Source organism: Centrocercus urophasianus, unplaced genomic scaffold (assembly GCF_019232065.1).
Source record: "Centrocercus urophasianus isolate 14NV4802_14NV808 unplaced genomic scaffold, USGS_Curo_1.0 seq_832, whole genome shotgun sequence".
NCBI lineage: Eukaryota > Metazoa > Chordata > Aves > Galliformes > Phasianidae > Centrocercus > Centrocercus urophasianus.
The window spans coordinates 65,071-88,432 of record NW_024885458.1 but is presented as its reverse complement, the minus strand read 5'-3'; the positions used below and the strand labels follow the sequence as shown (position 1 = coordinate 88,432).

Here is a 23,362-nt window from a genome sequence, read left to right as displayed (position 1 = left end):
TGGCCACGGCCCGTCCGGGGGCCGCCCCGCCGCCGCCGCCGCTGCTTCCCCTCCTGCTGCTCCTGCTGCTGCCCGGTGGCCGCCGCGCCCTCGAGGGTGAGTACCGGCCGGGCGTGCCCGCACCGAGCCCGGGTACAGGCACACACACGCCCACGGGTGCTGCGTGCTCCGAGTTCGGGAGGGCTGCGGCGTTCGTATCGCTTTCAGGAGGAGTCGGCGCTGCGGGGCCGCCGGAGGAGTGTCCGTGCGCGGTGTCCGGCTCCATCCCTTCGCCGGTGGTTTAACCCCCCCGGTCCCGGCGTGGGGCCACGCGTGCCGCAGCCTCACGATAGGAGGAGGGATCCCCCCTCGTTCCTGGTCGATTCTGTTTGTTTTCTTTCGGAGACTCGTATCTCGCTACCCGCGGCTTTGCGGCCCCGCTCCGCGGTGTAGGAAGAGGGGCCCGGCTGGGTTTTGTCTCGGCACGAAGTGTGCGCGGCGTCGGGTAAACGGCCCCGCTCCCGGAGGAGGGGAGGCAGAGGAAAACCTCCGGGAAGGAGCGTTCCTCAGCGCCACGGCAGTGCGCGGCGATCGCTGCCCGGTGGACGGGCTGCCGCTTTTGTTTGTTCGGAGGCGTCTCTGCGCGTTCGGAGGCTCCGCTGTCCCCGGTGCGGTGTTGGGGCTGCTGGAGCCGGAGCCGTTCGCACTGCGATTCTGGAGGGAGCATTTCCCCCACGTTTGTGCTTTCTACGAAGTTTTGGGGGTGACTGTTCGCGGTGTTGCCTCTCCCTCTCCCCTCTCTCTCTGTACCCAGTGGTTTTTTTTTTTCCTTCTTCTTTATTTTGGCAGAAGGGTGGGGAAAAAGGAGAGGAAAAAAAAAAAAATAACAACATCCTCCTTTGTAGGCTGTGGGAAGGCGAGCTGGGATTCGTGGCCTGCTCAGGCTGGGAAGCAGGAGTCAGGGTGAGGAGAAACCAGTCTGTGCCCAGCTTGCCTGGCATGGGGGCTGCAGGCACTAAATGGGCATCTTCGTGCCCCCAGCCCCTCAGACCCCATTTCCTATTGGCGGTTTGGGAATTGGGAAGGAGCCGCATGTTGCGAGCATCCAGCGCTGTCTGACCCGCTGGGGCTCAGCCTCTGCTCTGCTGCCTAGGGGAGACGAGTCAGATGGAGGGCGAACAACCAACTCATGCTGATGGGCTCACAGGTCTTCTCTGCTTCCCAAATGTGCAAAAGGGTCAGGGAGCAAACACACTGCCCCAGGAGGTCAGGGCCTGTCCCAGGTGGACTGCTTCGGGGTCTGGCTGGTACTGCACAGCATTTTTGGGGCTGGCCTTGAGTCCTTTGGGACTTTTTTTTCCCTCCCCCTCTCCCCCCGTATTTTCCTCCTCCTTTTTGCTGTTGTCTGAGCTATAGGGGAAGTTGTGGTTCCCATCCCCGCTGCTCATCTCTGGGTCAGCCAGCTCCAGCACTTTGGCTGCACTGGGGCGTTCCCAGCCGCTCACAACACTGCTTCCTGACGGACACAGAGCTCTGGAGCGTGCACGTTCGGTTGGATATTTTAGTGCTGACCATAAATCTGGCATGGCTGTAAATCTGCACTCATGTCTTCCAGGCGACGGCAGCCCTTGGGTCCTGGCTGTTCTCCCCCAAGAGGTGACGGGCCGCTGCCTGGCCAGGGGAGCATGGTCCCGGCGGTACAGAGCTGGATCTGCTCCATCCTCGGGGGCACAGCATGGCATTGGGTTTCTTTACGAGGCCCCACGGGGGTGGGGGCAGCGGTGCTCGGCTGTGGCTCAGTGAGGGCTTTGTGCTGCTGAGGAGAAAATGGTTTCTCTCCAGATCCCGTAAGTGCGCTGGGTTTGTTTGAAGTCACAATGTGTTTTTCTTCTCCGGTTCAGCAGTCCCCGGGCCGGCTGCAGAAGGAATGCTCTGTCCGGGGGCAACAGCGGATCCTTTCTCCCGTGCGGAGTCTGGAGTTGAGTTGTCTCGGCAGGGCTGCGGGGTGATTGAGGCCATCACCATCCATGTAGGTTAAAGCCCTGACAGGAGGGAGATGGGAGCCATTGGGGTAGCTCTGCCCATCCCCATTGGGATGTGGGTGAACTAGGATCACTTTTGGAGGAACGTACCACTCCTGCACGAGCCGCCTCTCTGGTCACAGAGCTCCATCTTCACTGAGTTTCTGTGTGCTCTTCCACCAGCCCCAGCACAGAGGCTATGTGCAGCCCGCGGGCTGTAGCAGAACACCCAAACCAGGAGGATTTATGGGCTTTTCCTCCTTTGACCCCATCCCTGCCTTGCTCCTAGGCACCTCACAGGCTGACCACTCGTCGGGAGCTGGAACCACCAGGTATTTTCTTGGCAGGGACGTTAGCTTTTCCTTTAATTACTTTATCGGTGGGGTGATCCAGGGAAGCCAGCCCCGCTGTTTTATTGATGCTCAGGGTAGGGCTGCGAGAAAAGCAGGTTGCATGGCTCCGTCACACTTGCTGGATTAATTCAATCCCTCGCTCCTCACAAAAAGCTCTGTTTGTGGGAGCTGTGCTCCGAGTCGGGGAGGAGAAGGGCTCTCCTTTGTGTCAAGCAGAGCATGCGGCCAGTCGGGAGAGAGGGAACTCCGCAACCCCGCATTGTCTGCAGCTCTGCCGTGGGCCAGCGCCTGGCTGCGCTCCGGGGCTGTGTCCATCCACCCAGGCTTGGCGACGGGGAATAGCGGCCTCTGGTTTTTAAGGAATGAACCGAAACTCCTTGTTTTGTTGTGATGACTTACTGCCAGAGATATTCGGGGAAACCAGTTGGTTGCATTTTCTTTCCGTGAGCCGTTTGCTGCTGCCTGCTCCAGGAGCAGAGGAGCTTGGTGTTTAATTAAAACAGCCCCAGCAACCTGAATCACAGACTCGCATGTTTTTAAAATTGTAGCTGTTCCTGTTGTGCTGAGTCAAACTGGTTTGTCGGGATCCAGCGTCTCCGCCTGGGAGCTGTGCTGGGGGAGGGTGTGGGGCTGCCAGCCGGGATCCCCCCTCGGTGCATGAGGAAGTGCCAGGATGGGTGCAACATGGGTCACAGGGACCTGTCCCTGTCCCCAGGGTTGTGCTGGAGCTGGTGGCTGCCATGACTCCCCGCTTCTCCAGCATGGGACCCACGGGGAGCTGGTGTCGCTGTGGAGCAGGCGTCTTCCCAAGCAGAACGTTTTGGGAAGAGGGGAGCATCCGTGAGGTGACCCCACCGTGGGGATCAGGCCCTGTGCAGGAGCTGGCTGTGGCCCTGGGGATGGGCTGCCATCTTGGAGGCTGCTTGCTGCCGTTCCCACCCTGGCGGGTTGGTCCCATTCAAGTTCTCGCTTTGCCTTTTGTTGTTGTTGTTTTATGTATATCACCGTCATTACTGTTGCACAAAATCCAGGCCCGGGCTGGGGCTGGGCTCGCCCGGTGGCGGTGCCAGCCCGTCAGAGCTGGTGTCGGGCGTGGGCCGTCCTCCCTCATCCACAGAGCCCCACAGAGCCCGCCAGCAGCGCGGGGCAGGACGGGAGCCATTTTGTAGGCCTCGAGGCCTCGTGCTCCCTCCCATGGCTTCCAGCATTGCCCACCCTTGTTGGGGCCTTGTGGGGCTGAGCACAGGGCCTTCATCCCCTTCCCATCCACAGAGCTGAAGAGCCCGGAGACTGCTTCCCCGGGAGCCTGCTTTCCCCTTGGCAAGGCGGGACGGAGCGCGGCTCCGCATGGCCGCCCCTCTGAGAAGGAAGGGGAGCCATCTTGGGAAGAGGCCGGAGCTGCGTGCCTCAGCCCTGCTCCCCGCACGTGTGGCAGCCGGGCAGGGGGTTGCTGTGGGACTTTTGTTGTATTTTTTATTTTATTTTATTTGTGCGTGTCGCTAAGCCCTGCACGTCCCAGGCCTGGCGTTTCTCATCCTGTTGACAAACACCTGTTTCCCAGCCCCCTCCCCAGGAATGCTCTGGGCATGGGGGCCCTGCGGGGGTTGCGGTGCCTCTTGGGGGGCCACCGTCCCTGCTGTCCCCCCGTCCCACAGGGCCGTCCCAGGAGGGATTTTCCCACCAGCATCAGCTGTGGGGGAGATTTGGGCCTCCCTGTCCCTCTCCAAGGTGGGGCTCGGGGGCCTCCTCAGGACAAGCCGTGTCCTGGGGAGGGGATGTGCCCCCCTTCCTCGTCCCCCGGGTGCCCAGCGAGGACTGGGGAGCAGGAGGGACCCCACGGGCTGGGGAGCAGGGAGGGGGCTCGCGGCATGCACGCACACACGGCGTGCGATCCAAGGCCTTTTTTATTAATGAGAAAAATGTGCAGGGCTTGAACGATCGCCAGGAACAGATTTATTCTAGTTCCCCAGAAATTAAACTGAAATGAAGGAGCGAGTCAGCCCGGCCCGGCACCCCCTCCTGACTCTGTGCTTGTTTTAACTCTGGAAGAATCTGACTTCGGGGTGGGGGAGGCGGGGGGGAGGATATTTGGGTTTAAGCAGTTCCAGATGGGCTCGGTGCTCAAGGAAGCGAGCGGAGAGCAGCGTGGAGATTTGGGTAACTGCCCCAGGCAGGAGAGAGGAGGGAAATCTTGGCAGGAACCCCTGCTCCGCGCTGCCTGGATGGGATGCAGCTTGGCAGCCGAGCCGCCCCGTCTGTGGGGCGAACCTTTGTGTGTGCAATGAGTAACCTTTTTTGGGGAGGGGGTGTTTTTTAAATATCATTACTCTTTCCCTGGCTTCTTTCCAGAGGTACAACCTGGAAAAAAACCAGGGCTGGGGGGGGGGGGGGGAAAGGAAGAGAGAGGTATTTCAGATTGCAGCCTGCTCTAACCGATAGAGGCAGAGCCATGGCAGGACTGTGCTGCCTGCTCAAACCCTATGGGATTTTGGAGATCTGCACCAGCCTAGTGGCCCCATAGGGACACTGACCCACAGAGCCATGACCATGCTTCCCTCATCCCAGGGCCTGGAAATGCAGACTGGTTTGCTGCCTACGTCCTGGCTAATGGTATTTGTGCCTTGAACAGGTCTGGCGTCTCCGGATCAGATGAGTTATTTCTGTGGCAGCAGAGGGCGGCTGCATGGCTGCTCCTGCTGGGGACAGCAACCTATAAATCTCTCCTGCATGCAGGTCCACATGGGTACTGCCTGGTGCCACACTGCTGACGTTGTCCTATGGAAGCTGATGGCAGGGATGTGCCCATCCTGAGCAGGTGTCTGTCATTGGAAGGTTGGCGGGGCCTCTGACAAAGCTTGGGGCTTCTCCTTAGAGTACCTCAGCAGAGGGAAGATGGCTTTTCCCAAAGGAGAGGAAAAGCAGTGAGCGCTGGGGCATGTGCACAGTGTGGGCAGGGAAGGCAGCTCGCCCTGGCAAAGCTGACCCCAGCATGGTGCATCGGGCTCTGACATCCGAAATCCCCGCGGTATTAATAGAACAGTAATTGCAGCACAGGGCTGGACTCGGGCAGCTGGCTCGTGGCCTCTCCCAGCGTCAGCACGGCCGTTGAGCGGGACCAGGGGCTGGCAACGGGACCTGGCAGAGCACGGGCTGCACGTGTCCAGGGCACAGCGGAGCGCTCGGCGTGCGGCTGTAGCACAGGGACCGCCGTCCTGCTACAAAAACCCTGTGCTTCAGGTACTTTGATTTGCAGGGTTTGCACACAGTGCATGTGGCCCACAGTGCCGCAGCCCAGCTTGGCATGGCTGTGCTTTGCAGTGGTAGAAATCTGCTGTGACTGGCTCGACCCACTGCATGGATGCCTGTCCCTCCCCACATCCCGGGTGCTGCCACTTGATCTGCTTTTCACAGTTGCAGAGCTGGCACCTGTCCTCTCTCACATGCTTCAGTCTGTCTCGCGGCCATCAGGAAACAGCTCCTGGCGAGGAGCACGCGGCCGGAAAACCCTCTTCAGGCAGTCAGCAGGTGGGCGCCGGGCAGGGCTGGATGGAGGCAGCCCCTCTGTCCCTTGTGCTCACAGTCATCCCACTACTGGCTCTGCCCATGGAGTAGGCGCCAGGTATTGGGGTCAGGGCAGGGGGAGACACAGCCGGATGATGGCTCAGAGCCACGAGGCTGTCTTCCCGGGTGAGTTATTACACCCTGATGCGGGCTGCCCTCACAGGTGTGGGGTTGGGAAATGGAGCGGGAGGATGCATCCTTGTTTGGAGCATCCTTGGGCTCTGCGGGGAGCTGACCATGGGGCTGGGACCAGGCTGCCCTTCCTCAGTGGGGCAGGGACTGCTGCCCTTGTGTGTGTGTGTGTGTGTGTGGTGTGTACAAAGGGGCCTTAATCTCAGTTGGGGCCTCTGGGCCCTGTCATAATGCAGAAATAATGAGTCTATTATTAAGTGCCCACAGTACTTCTTCACTCTGGTGGCTCGCCTCCAGCAGCAGGCAGAACCTGCCCCGCTTGAAGTGGATGTGTCATCATTTGCCTCAGCAAATCCAATCCCCTTTGATGATGGGCCAAACGCCCTTGGCACAAAGGGCCACAGCTGTGATACAGGCCCCACTTTTTTTTCTTCCCTCTCTTCTCTTTGTTCCCAGCTCGTTGGCTCACCCTGGACCTGGGGTGAGCGCGCATTGGTGGGTGTGGGCGGATGCAGCCCTCCATCCCCAGCAGCAGGATGGAGCGCAGGGAGAGGGTCACTGCAGCACTCCTGGTTTCCCCCTCTGCTGGGAGCAGGCTCAGCGCGAGGCTTGTTCCCAGCGTGGGCGGTGATAGGGAATGCTCCAGCCCTTCCCTGGGGCTGAGCGAGCTGCCCTGGCCCCAGAGATGTGGGTGGGACTCTGTGCAGAGCTGCGTGTCCGAGACCCCAAGCATGCAGGCATGCAGAGTGGTGGAAACTGCGGGAGCTGTGGACTGTGCAGTGTCCTGTCAGTGCTGCAAGCGCCTTCTCCACACTTCCTGTGCCCAGATCTTCTGCTGTGGATGCACCCAGGGCTGTCCCTTGCCCAGGAGGAAGAGAAGGGCAGTGGGGTTGGCTGAAACCTTGAGGAGGGGAGAGCAGTGTGCCCTGGGAAAGGCATCGAGGGTCTGACCCCATGCCCGGCGCCCTGTGTGGCTCCACTTTTGTGTACACGAAACGCTCGTCAGCGGGAAAAGTGCAACCTCAGGTTCTCTCCCACAGGCAGCTCTTTGTTCCCAGATAAAGGGCCCTGCACCAAAGGCCCTTTGTGCCGCTGCTTAGAACGGTGCCGGGATTAATTGTGCCGATAGGTGCTTGAATGGGGAGTGCACAAGGCCGCCCGCTCCTGCCTTCATTATCTCAAAACTGAGGAGGAAATTAAAATGTACGAGAGATGCCCCTTTTGGTGGCTTTTTGACTAGCAGGCAACGACCGGAGCTGCACGCTGATCCTGCTGTTCCCAGTCAGCACCTCTGCTCCCAGCGCCCTGATGGAGCCACTGCGGGTGGGATGGGATGGGGTGGGATGGGATGGGATGGGACGGCTGCTGGGGTTCGGCTCCTGGGCGCAATGGTGCGCGTGGCTCCCAGGGTGTTGCAGAACAGGTTCCTGTGTTTGCAGCAGGGCTGCATGGGTGTCTTTATTAACTTTCTTCCCTTGCCTTCTTCCAGGATGCTCTGTAGTGTGCTGGCTGCCTTCTCCCCGTTGGGGCAAGGATCTGGCGTCGTACCCTGCTAGCACATCCTGATAAAGGCGGCAGTCCCCACGTTCAAAGGCGAGAGCACTTAAATTGGAGCCGGTTGGTGGAGACGATTGAGTCTTCCCCAGCGGCTTCATCTTGAAAGAATTTTCCCTTCTGGCTCAGGCAGCGCTAAGCACAAAGCTTGCCATCACTGCTGTGCATGTCTGCCGCTGAGCCGCGCAAGCCAGGGGCTCTCAGGGCCCCTTTAGGAGAGCCAGAACATTTTGCTGGCCATGGAGCGTGCATTCCTTAGCCCCTGCTTCATGAGAGGTCCTGGGTCCAGGTGGGCTCATACCAGGGCTTCATGTGCCCTGCAAGCTGCTGAGGACCCTGCAAAAGGGACATGGGAACTATGTTCTTTGCAGCTTGAGGTGCACAAAGGAGATTTGGCAGGCAGGGAAGAGGCAGCCAGAGCTTATTGCACAGCCCCATCTGAGAAGTGAGGCTCTTTCCCTGCCCTTGGATCTGTCTCTGCCATAGAAATCCTGCTTTGGTGTGGGGGTGGCTGTGGATTGCTATGCTTGCCAAATTCTAGCAGGGATTGTGCTCTCCTGAGCTCCTTGGCCTGGCTGGAGGTAAGCAGAGGACAACTCCCCAGCAGTGATAAAGTGGGCCTGGGGGAGACTTCCCAAAGCTGCAGAAACTCGGAAACAATTTCCCGTTGACTAATGGAACCAGGCACTCCTCAGCATGCAGGATTTGGAAGGCTTTGACTCACAGCTCAGTGGGCCCTGATGCCATTCACACCTCTCCAAAGCACCTGCAGACCTGCCAGGAGCACTCCAGCACCATGTCACGGAGCCCAGATCTCCCTGGATACCCTAGCTCTGTGTGACAATGTGTGCCCACTAGGTGAGGGGTGGGTACTCAGCACATCCCAGTACTTGCTGCAGAGAGGCCACCAGTTCGGTTCTGCTGTGCAGAGAAATCATTGTAGCAGCTTTAAGGGCATAGTGCAGCTCTGGCTGGGCTCAGCAGGCAGCCCTGGGGCCATCCGCTGCAATCTTCATGTGCTGTGGGGCTGCAAGGAGAGGCCGGGGGGGAGGGGGGAGGCTGCTGACCCTGTCCAGCCCCGTGGCTGCAGGAAACCCTGCTGCCCTCCATGCTTGGCCTCATTTCCTTTAGTTGCGTTGCCCAGTTGTTTTATTCCTATTATTTTCCTCCCTGTTCTCACCGTGTGGTTTATGTGGCTCTCGTGCCAGTGGGGCCGGCTCAGCCCTGTTGTTTTCTTTCCCCTCCTTGCTGTTCCGAGGGCAGATGCTGCCAAATGAGGATACGGCGTGTCCCAGCCACGCAGGGAAGAGCAGTGCCGGAGGGGACCTTTGGTGCCGTGGGGTGTGGAGGCCGTGCAGGGGTTTCCCACGCACTGTGGGTGTATTTGAGAACCAGAGTGCCCACAGGACCCCCATGCCATGTCCCCATCCTATCGTGGAGCCCTTGGCTGAATGCATCCCACACTCCGTTACAGCCTGGGTCTCCTCTCCAGGACTTGGCAGCCCTGCACTGTCAGCACGCGCTTGGCTCTGCTCCGCCGCCGGCGCTGCGTTCCCGGCCCCCACAGCACTACTGTGCCCTTATTAGGACAGCTGGCGCCCGGGGCCAGCCCTGGGAGCAGTGCGGGTGGCTCTGCTCCCCATCCCCAGTGCAGCACTGGGGCTCCAGGGTGCCTGGATGGGATGTCTCATCCTTCGCACTGAGCGTGCTGCTCTGTCCCCTGCCCCACTGCCTTGGGGTTGTGTGCTGTTTGCTGGCGCGGCTGTGAATGCCACACTGTGTTGCTGGCTGCTGCCCCCAGGGTGGGACGCAGGAGGAAGGAATCTTCCAGCCAGGATTCATCCCCATAACGTGTGAACACTTCCTTCCTCTTCCGTGCTTCTTCCTCAGCTGGGTCAGCCGGTGCTTTTCCTGAAGTGGAAGAGAAGGTGGAATTGCCCCTTGCTCCTAGGGCTGAGCCGCTGTGCTGGGGATGAGCGCACTCTGAGCAAGCAATGGCTCTATGCCCTTCGTCTCTATGAGGGATGGACAGATGGCCCTCAGGGAGCTGTGACGAGAGCAGCAGGGCTCATGCCTGCAGCTGGATGGGGGGAGCGTCCTTTGGGGTTGCTGGCCAGAACCTGCAAGCGCACTGGATTGTGTTGCCCAGCTCTGGGGTTTTACTTCATGCTTGCAGCCCTTTGCCTTCCGGCTCCCCTGGGCAGGAGGAACCCAAGCCTCCAGCGTCCCACCACTATCCCAGCCTAGATGTGGTGGGACATGGAGGGAGTAGCATCATTCCCCGTCGTTGCATTTCTCTCCTGGCTTTTGTGTGCAGCAGTGCTCACTCGGAGCTGCAGCTCTGCCTGGGATTAGCGACAGCTGCCTGCAATTGCAGCTCTTCCCAGACAAGCGTCTCGCTCCCCCAAGGCTGGGGCTGGGGCTGTTTGGGGAATGCTGTCGGGGTGGTTTGTCTTGTAGTCTGCTCCAGGAATGTTGGCCAGACGGTCAAATTCTTCTCCCCTCTTGTAAAATGAGTGATGTGGGGCGTCTCTGGGAGAGCAGCCTGCCAGTCCCTCCTTCTCTGGATAAACCTGCCTGGCCCGCACCGCCCTGCCATGGGAACGGGCCCTTTCAACCTCAGCCACAGTAAATACGTGCCCTGCCAAAGCACAGGGGGAGGTGCACAAGGGGCCGGGAGGTGGGGGGCTGGCGGCCGGTGCTGGGGGTGGCAGCGCGTCCCCATGCCACCTGGCCGGCTGCTCCGCAGGGACGCCTCGCTCTTCCTGTTCTGACAGCAGAGCAGAAATCTGGAGTCTGTCTGCGCCGCTCCCCCTCCTCCCACCACGTCTCACCCCCCAAGTTGCTGTTTTCCACAGAAATGTCAGCCTAAGCTCTTTTCTCCCCCACTCCTCCTGTTTTTTTCCCTTGAATCCTGGCCTTCATCTCCAATTACTTCTCTCCTTCCTCCCTCTCTCTCTCTAGAGACCCTGATGGACACGAAGTGGGTGACCTCAGAGCTGGCATGGACAACCCATCCAGAGACGGGGGTAAGTCTGAGGCCAGTCCTGCCCCCAACTGCTATGGGGTCCTTGGGGTCGTGGTCCCTTGCCCACACTTCCCCTTGCCCTCCCCTGCTTCCCTTGCTTTCTGAATTCCATAGCTCCATGCTGACTCCCAGCCGCTGGAGCAGTGGTCCCTTGGTCACTATGAGGGTCCCCTGGTCACCCTGTAGGGCTGGGGCAGGCAGACGTGCTCCCCATTGTCTGCTGCCCTACCCGGTGCCAGGGTCTGATGCGCTGCTTCTCTCTTGCAGTGGGAAGAGGTCAGTGGTTACGACGAGGCTATGAACCCCATCCGCACGTACCAGGTGTGCAACGTGCGGGAGGCCAACCAGAACAACTGGCTTCGCACCAAGTTCATTCAGCGCCAGGACGTTCAGCGTGTCTACGTGGAGCTGAAATTCACCGTGCGAGACTGCAACAGCATCCCCAACATCCCTGGTTCCTGCAAAGAGACCTTCAACCTCTTCTATTATGAGTCAGATACGGATTCTGCATCTGCTAATAGCCCTTTCTGGATGGAGAACCCCTATATCAAAGTGGATACAATTGCTCCGGATGAGAGCTTCTCCAAACTGGAGTCCGGCCGTGTGAACACCAAGGTGCGCAGCTTTGGGCCGCTCTCCAAGAATGGCTTTTACCTGGCTTTCCAGGACCTGGGGGCCTGCATGTCCCTCATCTCCGTCCGGGCTTTCTACAAGAAATGTTCCAACACCATTGCTGGCTTTGCTATCTTCCCGGAGACCCTAACGGGGGCTGAGCCCACATCGCTGGTCATTGCACCAGGCACCTGCATCCCCAATGCAGTGGAGGTGTCTGTGCCCCTGAAGCTGTACTGCAACGGTGACGGCGAGTGGATGGTGCCTGTGGGAGCTTGCACGTGTGCTGCAGGGTACGAGCCAGCCATGAAGGACACCCAGTGCCAAGGTAAGGGCTTGGTACGGTCTCTCTTGGCTCCTCCATTGCACTGCATGTGTGCGCTCATGCAGAGGAGGTGTTGAGCTAGGTCTCATTTTGGAGGCTCGGGAGCTTAGGTGGCTCCGTAAAGATGGAGCATGTGTGCTGTCTCAGGACTGGTCTGTGCTTCTTGATGTCTGGAAGCTTTAAAGCTTTTGTGGTCCAATCCGGCGTAGCTTACTGAGAGCTGAGATATGGGATGTGTCTGCACGGCACGGTCTGCAGCGCCATGTGGCTCAGGGGACGCAGCAAGTCCTCGTGTGTCTCCAACACTTTCCTCTCACCCCCGCTGCCGTGACCGATGTCTCTGCCCTCCCTCCTGCAGTGTGTGAAGGTGCAGGTGGTCGGGGTGAGTGCTGGCTCCCGGCGAGTGAGATTTCACGCTGCCTGTGTGGAGGCATTCAGAACGCCGGTGGCGAGCGGGGCCCCACTGAGCTGGCTGTGGGAGGCCCCCTGCCAGAGCCGCAGGCTTGCAGCGAGCCTTCTTTCCTTGGAGGGAAGGAGAAAGCATCCTGCCTGCAGATGAGTGGCACTGGAGAGTTGGTGTTATTGTTTCACCCCAGGGAGGGAATGCTGATTTGGAAAGATCAGTGTGGATGGGTGTAGTGCTCGCTTTTTGGGGTTATATTGCCTTAGGGAGCTGCCTCCAGCACCAAGCACCCTATCCTGGAGCAGGACCCCGCTGCTCCCTTTGGATGGAGGCACGGACAACGGGGCGCCAGGGTGGGTGCCTCGTGCTCGCAGATGATGGGCTGCTTGGCGCCGAGCCCTCGCTCTTGGCAGGGGCAGTGGGATTTGGGATGTCTATGTGACCGTAGCGACTGCTTGCAGGGTGCTTAGTCTCTGAGCACCATTGGTCCCAGAGCATCCACCGGCACCAGGCACCCACTGTTTTGTTTGTTTTAAGGTCCCTGCTCCTGGGAAGCTGGCTCCATGTTGCTTGAGCTGGGAGATCCAGCCCCTATGGGGTGTTTTGTTTGCTGTTCCTCAGCAATGAGAGGGGCGTGGGGTACCACTTCACGCCAGCCCTCGTGGCTCCCCATTTGGAGGAGGCAGCAGAGGCAGTGCTGCATACTACATCCCCCCAGGAGAGGCATGGAGAGGAGCCTCATCCTTCGCCCATCCTGCAGCCAGCCCATGGGCAGTACTTTTGGGTTCTCTTTGCACAGGGAAGCTGCAGGCATGACCCCATCCAGCGCCCATCCCCTGCCCTTCGCTGGGTTGAAATGGCGTCCGCACGTTTCTCTGGGAAACTCGGCACCACGTTTGTACGATCACATTTTCCACCATATGACCGTGTGTTTTAAGTGGAAACAGCTGAGGAAGGGCTCGCATAACCCAGCTCCATTTTCTGCTCTTTGTTGGCTGCTTCAAGCGGCATTTCAGCCTTTATTCCACCGTTTTGCAGCTCACAGCTCGTTCTGGCATTACCCCTGCGGGTAGCTGGTGCATGGAGGCAGCAGGACGGAGCCCCCCGTGCCATGTTGCACCCTGTCCCAGCACCGCTGCCTGGACTGCGGAGCTCAGAGTGCCGTGAGGTGCCAGATGGCATTTTAATAAATAACAATACTGCGTTAGTGCTTAGATGGGATAAGCCCTGTTGTAAATCTCCTCTGTTCCCGAGCCTTTCCATGGCCTTTGAAGCTCTCCTCCTCCTCCTCCTCCTCTTTATCTGCATCCAGCGCTGGGATTAGGCTCCTCATTCAGACCTGTGACAATACTCCTCGGATCCCAGTCCCGCGGGATGAGCCCGGCTGAAGGCAGCTCCTTGGGCACGCTTTGTCATGCGAGCTGCGAGGCTGGGATCTGCCGCTCTGCTCAGGAGTTGCCACAGCATTGATTTGGCATCTCATTCTCAGCCTCATTATCTTTATTTAATTAGCACACGGCCCTTCTGGGGGTTGTGCTGCTTCCCACACACTCCGTGCAGAGATGCATGGAGGCAGCGCTCACGGGAGCGGAGCCCGTGGCCGGGGTGGGACCATGGGACGTGTGCCCTCATCCCCTCTCACTCTGCAGTGCCCCACATCACTTTGGGGCTTTGCAGATGGTGCTTACAGGCCAGCAGTGGGATTTCCCAGGGAGCAGTCGGATCTCAGAGCTTCGTGAGAGCACTGCCAGCAGAGCTCCAACCCTTTCCTTTCGGTTCTCTCCTGCCATACAGGGTGTGCACGGCAGTGCTGCTGCCTATTTGGGTGCTGTCAGCAGGTGATAGCAGGTCAGGCTACGGCCAAAGTGTGGGGTTTGTCAAAATGCATTTTCCTCGCGATCAGTGACTAATGGGAACATCACCACGAATTAAAAAAAAAAAAAAACAACAACAAAAAACGCCAAGCCAGCATTGCATTCACCAACTGTTTGCAGCTTTGCATTGCAACACGGGGTTGCTGCATGAAAACCAGGAAGTGAAACTGCCTTCTATTAATTGGCCGGGATTGCAGATCAAAGGCAGTGCAGGCAGAGCAGCGCTGGCGTGCAGAGCTGGGCAGCTCCACAATGGGCTGCTTGTACCACGGCACGGAGATCTGCCGTCCTGCCTGTGACCCACTGTGGCTCCGGGGGCACTTTGCTCATTGAAAATTCCTCCTTTTTTTAACACAAAATATCATTTTCCCCACCTCTTACTCAGATGCCACTGCTCAAACCCCAAAGGAGTCTTCCCTTCCTCTGACCTTTAAGTTTATTCCATTCATTTCTGGGCTGCACGGGTGTAAAATATTTCTACCTAAAGGGTGTTTTAAAAGAAAAATCAAGTGCCTTTTAAGAGAGACTTAAAACATGAGCCACCGCCTTGCCAGGGGCTGGGCTGCTTGCACGGCTCCCATCCATTTGCAGCTGCTTACAGAAGAGCAAAGGCAGTGATCAGCATAGGTCCATGAAGCACACATGGTCCTGGGAAGAGCTGGTAGCTGCCTGTGGGGGAAGGACAGGGCTGCTGGGCAGAGGGATGCAAGCGGTGTCATTCATCTGCACACAAGGCTTTCTGCTTCAGTCCTGCAGGGAGGGAAATAGCCAGGATGGGAAAGCAGTGGGATGGGGAAGCAGCTGAGGGGTTAAGTTGGGGCAGTTCGGAGCCGCTCCATGCATGGGAGGGGACCGCAGGTTTCGGGGGATGCTTGGTGTGTGGTTCCCCCGTTCCGTGCAGTCATCACTGGGGTGAGTCACCGTGCTCTCGGTGGTGCTTTTGTTTCGGTGTTTTTCGGCTCCCTCCCTTGGATTTTGCTCACGGGGTGGGGACAACACGGGGGAAGAGTGCAGGAGCAGCAGTGCAGGATCCGGCTGTGGGGCTGATGTGCACCAAGAGAAGCAGCCTCCTGTACGATTCCCCCCCATTGCTGGGCTGCGGTCTCTCCTGCCATCCAGTAGCCCCTCTGCAGAGCTCTGCTCGCTTCCCTAACCCGTTATCCCGTGGCTGTCAGCAGCTGTCATGTTCTCCCGGGAGGTGACCGCAGCCCAGTGCCGGGAGATGTGATCTGTGTGCAGAGGTTATGGGCTGCTATTTGATTTGAGGATGCTTCAGCGGGAAAAAAAGGGCAGATGCAGAGCTGCGGGTGGAAGCGAGGAGCTCAGCCTGGCGGCTTCGTGCAGGAGGAGATGACACAGATCCGCGGGGACCTGGGATCAGCTTTCAGCTCAGTTACGGCTTCAAACGTGGCTGAGAGCTGTCACGCTGCCACCGAGGTCCTTATGCTCTGATTTATTAAACAGAGTTGAGGCACGGCGGTGCAGCTGGGCCTCGCCTCCCAGCCTGCTTTTCCCCTTCCCAAATGGGTGGCAACGAGGCCAGCACTGCAAAGAGGAGGAGGAGGAGGCAAGGAGGAAGGTCTCTCAGAGAAGAGGGGTGGCTGTGGGCTCATCAACCCAGGGCCTGGCTGTGTGCTGGTGCTCTCCCAGCCCATGCCTGGCCTTTTAAGCTCCACACAAGCACTGCTCCAGTTTCACCCCTCTATTATTTCAGGGGGTTTGTCCCCAACAGGTCCGGGCTTTTGTCCATAACCAAAGCATGTTTGGCAGCTCTCGAAGCCCAGAGTGTTCCTGTCCAAGAGGTTTCAGTCATCTCTCATTCCTCAGCAATCTGGTTCCTGATGTGTGAAGCTGCATCCACCCAGTTTTAACTGCCTTCAACTGCGGCTGGGCTTGGCCCGTGCATGCTGGGGCTGCTCCGGCACCTTGGGCTGCTCCCTCCATATCTCAGGGGGATGGAGCACTGCTTTCATCACTTCCTTTGGGATGATTCCTTTTGGGCTGCCCAGAATGGGCTAAACTTTAGTTTCTAAAGGGTGGATGCAGAGATCTGAAGGGTAGACCTCTGTCAGGCCAGTGAGCCAGGCTGTAGGGCCCGTCCTGTTCTCTCTGAAGGGCTCTGGCCATGAAGTTAGGGTGGCTCCAGTCCCTGCAGTGCCCAGGTGCAGTGACCCACAGCACCCTGGTGCCGGAAGGCTTCCATGCAGGGTGTCAGGAGATGGTTCATAGCAGGAAACTTCCGCTCGCCACGGCTCTGTGAAGCAAGTTGAAGCTCCTTGTGTTTAGGGTGATGTCATCAGGAAGGCATGGGGCAGGAGTTTCCACTTCAGGGACTGCCGGGACGGCCGCATGCCTCAGGGCCAGGCAGATAGGGCTGTGGGGGTCTCACTGATGTGGGTATGGGGCAGGAGATGTTGTGGGCCCCACGCTGAGAAGATTCCACATCCCGATTGTCACAGGGCTGCACTAAATGAGGCTATTTGAAGGCACAGGGTGATTTCTCAGTGCCGTTCTGCTCCTTGGCCTGAGTGCTGCTAATCCCTTCACGTGCCCCTCGTTAGGGCCGAGCGCCCGCGGTGCGAGCGGGGCCAGCTCCAGGGCTCCTCCAGTGTGCATCGGAAGCGGGGACAGGAATGTTGTAATCTGGTTCAGCACACAGAGCTGGAGCCAGAGCGGAGGTGCCGCCGCCACAGGCTGAGAAGTGGTTCAAGTGGCCAGGGTGGGAGATTCGGGGTGGGGTGGGCACTTCAGGGCGATGGGGGCCTCCCGTAGGGAACGGGCTGAGCACATCCTTCCCTGACCTGTGCCTCCAGGAACAGAACGCAGGGCTGGGTGTGGGCAGGGGGGAGCCGATGGAGCATTGCTGAGTGCCCTTCATTAATGTGGGTTCATTCTCCCTTCCTCCAGCATGCGGCCCGGGAACTTTCAAATCCAAGCAGGGCGAGGGCCCCTGCTCCCCCTGCCCTCCCAACAGCCGCACCACCTCGGGAGCAGCCACGGTCTGCATATGTCGCAGCGGCTTCTTCCGAGCAGACACCGACCCCGCAGACAGCGCCTGCACCAGTGAGTGCCATGCGGGTGGGATGGGAGCCGGGGTGGGAGGAACGCCACGGGGCAGCCATCCCTGACATCCCCCGTGCCTCTCCAGGTGTGCCCTCAGCCCCACGCAGCGTCATCTCCAACGTGAATGAGACGTCGTTGGTGCTGGAGTGGAGCGAGCCGCAGGACGCGGGCGGGCGGGATGACCTGCTCTACAACGTCATCTGCAAGAAGTGCAGCGTGGAGCGGCGGCTGTGCACGCGCTGCGACGACAACGTGGAGTTCGTGCCGCGCCAGCTGGGCCTCACTGAGCGACGCATCTACATCAGCAACCTGATGGCCCACACCCAGTACACCTTCGAGATCCAGGCGGTGAATGGCATCTCCAGCAAGAGCCCCTACCCTCCCCATTTCGCCTCCGTCAACATCACGACCAACCAGGCAGGTCAGTGCTGTCCCACACCACTATCTCTAATCCTCTGAGTGAATTCTCCTGTCCATTTAAACACACGTCTGGAAGGCATGTGGTCTGAATGCATGCAGGCAGGGAAGGGCAGGCTTGGCAGAGATCTGGTGAGCTCCTAGACCCACCCCGGAGAGATGCTGTGCCTGCTGCAAAAGGAGGAAGAAGGCGATGAGATTTCTCCTCCCCTGGGCCTGGGAAGGCTCAGCACCAGCCCAAAGCTTCTCAGCCAGCTGAGTGCTGCGCCATTCTCTTCTTCCGCCCCACCTGGCCCAGCTCCAGCGTGCTGGTAATCTCCAGCCACCACACTGATCTGATTTCACAGGTCTCACTGGTGGGGTGGAGTGCAGAGCTCCCTGCAAGAGGAAGAGCACAGGGAACTCTGCTTTGGGTCCACAGGGTCCTTCCTTGGGCCAGTTTGCAGCTGTGTACAGTATGAAGTGTCAGCTCAGTGCTCTGAGCAATTCTTTGATCCCTTGTCATCTTGTCTGCAAGACTGCATCTCCTTCAGAGGCAGTCCCAAGGCTTTTCAGCTTTTTCACTGTGGTTATCTAAGCAGGTCGTGAGTTCCTCAGGGGTCCATCCTGTGTAGGACCTCTGGGGACACACTGTGCACAGCCTGGCACAGCCAAATTTCCCCTCTTTCCCACTCCCAGCTCCATCTGCCGTGCCCACCATGCACCTGCACAGCAGCACTGGGAACAGCATGACACTCTCATGGACTCCCCCAGAGAGGCCCAACGGCATCATTCTTGACTATGAAATCAAGTACTCTGAGAAGGTAAAGCAGAGAATCCCTTCCTTCTCCCTGGCCTTTCTGGCCCGGAGCCCCACAGTGACAGGGTGACACGTCACGAGGTGACACCTGCATGTCTCCCTTGCAGCAAGGCCAGGGCGATGGCATTGCCAACACTGTCACCAGCCAGAAGAACTCGGTGCGGCTGGACGGGCTGAAGGCCAATGCCCGCTACATGGTGCAGGTCCGGGCGCGCACAGTGGCTGGATACGGCCGCTACAGCCTCCCCACCGAGTTCCAGACGACTGCAGAGGATGGTAGGTGCCAGCATGGGACTGCCTCCATCCCCCAGCCCTCCTACACATGCCTCTTCTCCAGCCTGACTTTTCATTCCTGCTTCTCCCTGCACCAGGCTCCACCGGCAAGACTTTCCAGGAGCTGCCTCTCATCGTGGGTTCGGCCACTGCGGGACTGCTGTTTGTCATCGTGGTGGTCATCATCGCTATCGTCTGCTTCAGGTAGTTGCTTTAGGGGAGTTGCTTTAGGTGGCTTGCAGTGAGGTGGGGGTCACTTGTGGGCAGAGTTCCAGCAGCTCCAGTCTGAGAGCAGAGGGCTGGACCTGCTGCCCTGGGGTCCTGCTGTCCGACGAGGAACTCTGGCTTTGGCTGCCTGTAGTGGGATTTGGAATCTGGCAGTGAATGTCTTTGCCCCATCAGGAAAGGGATGGTTACTGAACAACTCCTCTCGTCTCCTTTGGGCAGGAAGCAGCGCAACAGCACAGATCCTGAGTACACAGAGAAGCTGCAGCAATATGGTGAGTGTGAGGCCAGCACATGTGCTTTCTCCTGAGTCCTGCCCCACGCACAAGCGAAGGTGCAGCCTTTGCTACTTGAGAACCATGCCAGGCAGGTGTGGCATGCCATCCATGTTGTATCCCCCCTGGTGATGATTCCTCTGCCCTTGCAGTCACTCCTGGGATGAAGGTCTACATTGACCCCTTCACCTATGAAGACCCCAATGAAGCTGTCCGGGAATTCGCCAAAGAGATTGATATCTCCTGCGTCAAAATCGAGGAGGTCATTGGAGCAGGCAAGTCCCAGGGCTGAGCACAGCAACTGCTGAGAACACAGCCTGTCCCCAGCTGCCTGCTCATTCCCTTCTCCCCCACAGGGGAGTTTGGTGAGGTGTGCCGCGGGCGCCTGAAGCTGCCTGGCCGCCGCGAGATCTTTGTGGCCATCAAGACACTGAAGGTGGGCTACACGGAGAGGCAGCGGCGGGACTTCCTGAGCGAGGCCAGCATCATGGGCCAGTTCGACCACCCCAACATCATCCACCTGGAAGGTGTGGTGACCAAGAGCCGCCCCGTCATGATCATCACAGAGTTCATGGAGAACTGCGCTCTCGACTCCTTCCTCCGGGTGAGCAACCGGTCCCACCTCGAGCTTCTCCATCCCTCTGTATGGTCACACTGACATCCCCAGGGCTAAGATATGCATAGACATGTCTGGGTGGAGGAACCAGGACAGCCCTAGAGTGAAAGAAAGGTGGTAGCACACAGAGATCCCTTCCCAGTCCATTCAGGGTGTTAAAACCCCTCTGATCTCTCTCCTGGCAGCTGAATGATGGGCAGTTCACAGTCATCCAGCTGGTGGGGATGCTGCGAGGCATCGCTGCCGGCATGAAGTACCTCTCAGAGATGAACTACGTGCACCGGGACCTGGCTGCCCGCAACATCCTGGTCAACAGCAACTTGGTCTGCAAAGTGTCAGACTTCGGGCTGTCCCGCTTTTTGGAGGATGATCCGGCCGACCCCACCTACACCAGCTCCCTGGTATGGGATGCTCATGGGAATATGCAGATCTGGGGACGGGAGGACAAAGCAGGTGTGTCCTCAATAACAGTGCTGTGCATTGTGTATCCCTGCAGGGAGGCAAGATCCCCATCAGGTGGACAGCTCCTGAGGCCATCGCCTACCGCAAATTCACGTCGGCCAGCGACGTCTGGAGCTACGGCATCGTCATGTGGGAAGTGATGTCCTATGGGGAGCGACCCTACTGGGACATGTCCAACCAGGATGTAAGTGTTCACCCAAGAGTGAGGAGCTCGGGATTGCCAGCAGGGACCTAGCACGCTCACAGCCTGCTTCTGTGCGCCTCTCTTATGCAGGTGATCAACGCAGTGGAGCAGGATTACCGCCTGCCACCCCCCATGGACTGCCCCACAGCGCTGCACCAGCTGATGCTGGACTGCTGGGTGCGGGACCGCAACCTGCGGCCCAAGTTTGCACAGATCGTCAACACGCTGGACAAGCTGATCCGCAATGCTGCCAGCCTGAAGGTCATTGCCAGCGTCCAGTCTGGGTCAGTGGCATCCCCAATCTTTGGGAGTGCAGAGGCATTTAGGGCTGAGGACATAAGACAGCAGAGATAAGGCATCTCCCTGCTTCCATGTGCAGCTCTGCACCCCCTGCTCCCTGTGACCCGTGGTTCTCTTGCCTTGCAGTGTCTCCCAGCCGCTCCTGGACCGCACCGTGCCCGATTACACCACCTTCACCACCGTGGGAGACTGGCTGGATGCCATCAAAATGGGACGGTACAAGGAGAACTTCGTCAACGCCGGCTTCGCCTCCTTTGACTTGGTGGCGCAGATGACAGCAGAGTGAGTCCCTGCTTGTGGGACTGGGGCGAGTGGTCTTGGGTGGATTGCATGTGGGGTTGTCCTATGGGGTTAAGGTCTGTGAGTGAGGATCTGGTGGTAAAGATGGTGTGAGAGGGATGTTGGAGAGCTGCAGTGAAGATGGGATCCCTTGGTGCACCTAGATGGGGCAGGGCCACGTGCCAGTTGGTACGGAGGTGGGCAGATCACCAAATCCATCTTCCTCTCCTTGCAGGGACCTGCTGAGGATAGGAGTGACGCTAGCAGGGCACCAGAAGAAGATCCTGAGCAGCATTCAGGACATGAGACTGCAGATGAACCAGACGCTGCCGGTTCAGGTTTGACCGCAGGGGACTCTGCATTGGAACGGACTGAGGGAACCTGCCAACCAGGTTCTGTTTGCGGTGCAGCCCGGCTTCCCGATTTCCCCTTCCCGTGGCGCTCCTCTGCCTCGGACGCTCGCCGGGGACAGGCTGGGCCGGGCCACCCTTCCCTGGATCGGAGGCACTCGTGCCAAGAGGGAGCCCAGCTTTTCGTCCCGTGTCCCGCAGCGGCGAGGCAGTGACGCAGTCTTCATATTGAAGATGGATTATGGGACGGAGATGGCGCATCCCGCTTCCCGCCCTGTCTCAGTGCTCATCAGTTTGAAGAGATGTTCTGCTTCTTGGATTTCTTTACACCCCGGTTTTTCCCTCTCAAGTCCTCACTTTCCCCTATCCCTGATGCCACAGACTGTTGACCCGTCCACTGAGTCCGTCAGATGCTCCGAAGCCTTCACCGAGCCCGGTACCCTCGTGGAGACGGCGCAAGGGACAGGGCTAAGGCCCAGACAATCACTCCACCCCTCCGCACAAGGGTCCTCACTGGGACGTGTCTGAAGGGGAAAGGCTCTGCTCCCTTTTTGGCTTTGCACGCCAGAACCCGAACCCCGTGAGATTTACTATGCAGGGAGTTAGGCAAAAAAAAAAATAATAATAATAATAGAGAGAGATATATTAAAAAAAAAAAGAGGGTGCAGAAAGGGGACCCTCTTGGTTCTCGTGGCTGGCTCTGGTCTGCAGAGTGAGGCCATCAGCACGTTTGCACAGGGACCCTCCAGCCCCCAAAGCGGGGCCGGGAGCGGGGTCAGGGCCACACGGAGGCCTGGCCTCCCCCAGCCTCCTGTTTTATGCAGAAGGAGCGGGTGCCGCTCCTGCCACACGCTGTGATTGCTGCCAAAAGACTCACTCACCTTCCTCTGACTTCACTGCAGCCCGCTTCCTCCGTGCTGAGGGCGAGACTCCCAGCGTGCGTGAGTGTGCGTGAGTGTGTGCGTGCGTGCGTGAGTGCTGGCCGGCAGGACTGTGCGAGGCAATGGGCAGAATAAAGGCAATAAGAATTTTATCAGCGTTTCCTTTGCTCGATCGCTCTCGCTGCACCAGCACGGGGGCTGCTGCCTCCATCACTGCCCGTGGCTGCAGGTTCCCATGTCCCTGTGTGCCCATAACCCCTGCTGTAACACCGACGCTCTCACGGGGTCCCTATGGATGCCTATGGGCACTGATGTGTGCCAGCAGGGAGGTGCCAAGCAGATGGGTGCCAGCCCTGTGCCTTCCCGTGGGGCACTCGGGCTTGGAGTCTCAAGGCACAGCCAGCCCCAAAACTCAATCTGGAGCTGCTGATAGTGCTTTTTCCCATTCCCTCCTCGTGCTGTACTCGACCTGTGGGACTGCAGCCCCATGAGTGCAAACTGAGCGAGGCCAGCCCCGACCCACAGCACATGGGGAGCACGGCACGCCGCAGGGCTTGGCCGCAGCCTGCTTTTCCCACCATGCATGGGAGTGTTGCAACTGCCTCCATGAGTCACAGATGCCAAACGGGAGCTGCTGAGCCGGGTGCAAACTCACCCGCTGCTGCAAAGTGCATGGCAAGGGAAGGATCCCGGGCTGCTGACATGTGGTCCCCGTGCCCTCGGCCCCTCTAGCATCCTTCCCCAGGGCTCTGATCCCGCTCCGTGTGCCAGACCCCGCTTGCTCCACCAGCAGTGCAGTGGGCTGAGGCTCCCCGCGGGGTGCCCCCCTCCCTGCCAGGCGCCGCACAGCAGGTGCTGTTTTTCCCCTTTCCTCAACGCTCACCTGCCCTTGGGTTTCTCATTAACCCCGTCCTCCTCCACAGGGAACAGCAAACAGCAGGAGGGCAGCACGGCTCTGCGCAGCACAGCAACGGCTGAAGGGCTCTGCGCCACCTGCCCGCACCCCTGGAGCTCCACGTGCCCGCTCCATCCCTGCAGTGGGGATCCCAAAGCCCTGTTCCCCACTGCAGCCCCTGCTGCTTGCTCCTCGCTTGGCTTTGCTGCTTTGGGGGGGGTTCAGCTCACGGGGTTTGCTCCCGAGGTATTGCATCCCATGCTGTGCCCGCCACTTCCCTTCATACAAATGTGTACAGAGAGAAAGAAAGGTGCATTTAACAGGAAAAGAAAGCAAAGGCAACCACCGGCAGCAGTGCGGATCAATGCGAGCGTGCGTTTGTACAAATATTTTTTAACAAAAGGTTAAAAAAAAAAAAAAAAAAAAAGACTTTTTTTTTTTTTTTTTTTCAATTAAATTATTTAAGGAATTTTATGGAGCTTTGTGATGCCCGCGTGGTTC

At 58.7% G+C, this 23,362-nt stretch overlaps 1 protein-coding gene across 2 annotated transcripts; it reads left to right on the top strand.

The window, feature by feature from the left end:
• Positions 1-42: 42 nt before the first annotated feature.
• On the top strand, positions 43-23,258 carry EPHB3 (EPH receptor B3). 2 transcript variants are annotated; one of them, XM_042838557.1, is made up of 16 exons: positions 43-96; positions 10,565-10,629; positions 10,896-11,568; positions 16,750-16,905; positions 16,991-17,326; positions 18,001-18,125; positions 18,229-18,397; positions 18,493-18,598; positions 18,842-18,894; positions 19,047-19,169; positions 19,251-19,498; positions 19,696-19,911; positions 20,007-20,156; positions 20,247-20,440; positions 20,583-20,738; positions 20,971-23,258. In XM_042838557.1, the coding sequence occupies exons 2-16, from the start codon at positions 10,573-10,575 to the stop codon at positions 21,077-21,079; spliced, it is 2,871 nt and encodes a 956-aa protein (XP_042694491.1). In that variant the 5' UTR covers positions 43-96; positions 10,565-10,572; the 3' UTR covers positions 21,080-23,258. The 2 variants fall into 2 exon arrangements, with proteins under 2 accessions (XP_042694491.1, XP_042694490.1); XM_042838556.1 differs by having other exon boundaries at positions 18,797-18,894.
• Positions 23,259-23,362: the final 104 nt, after the last annotated feature.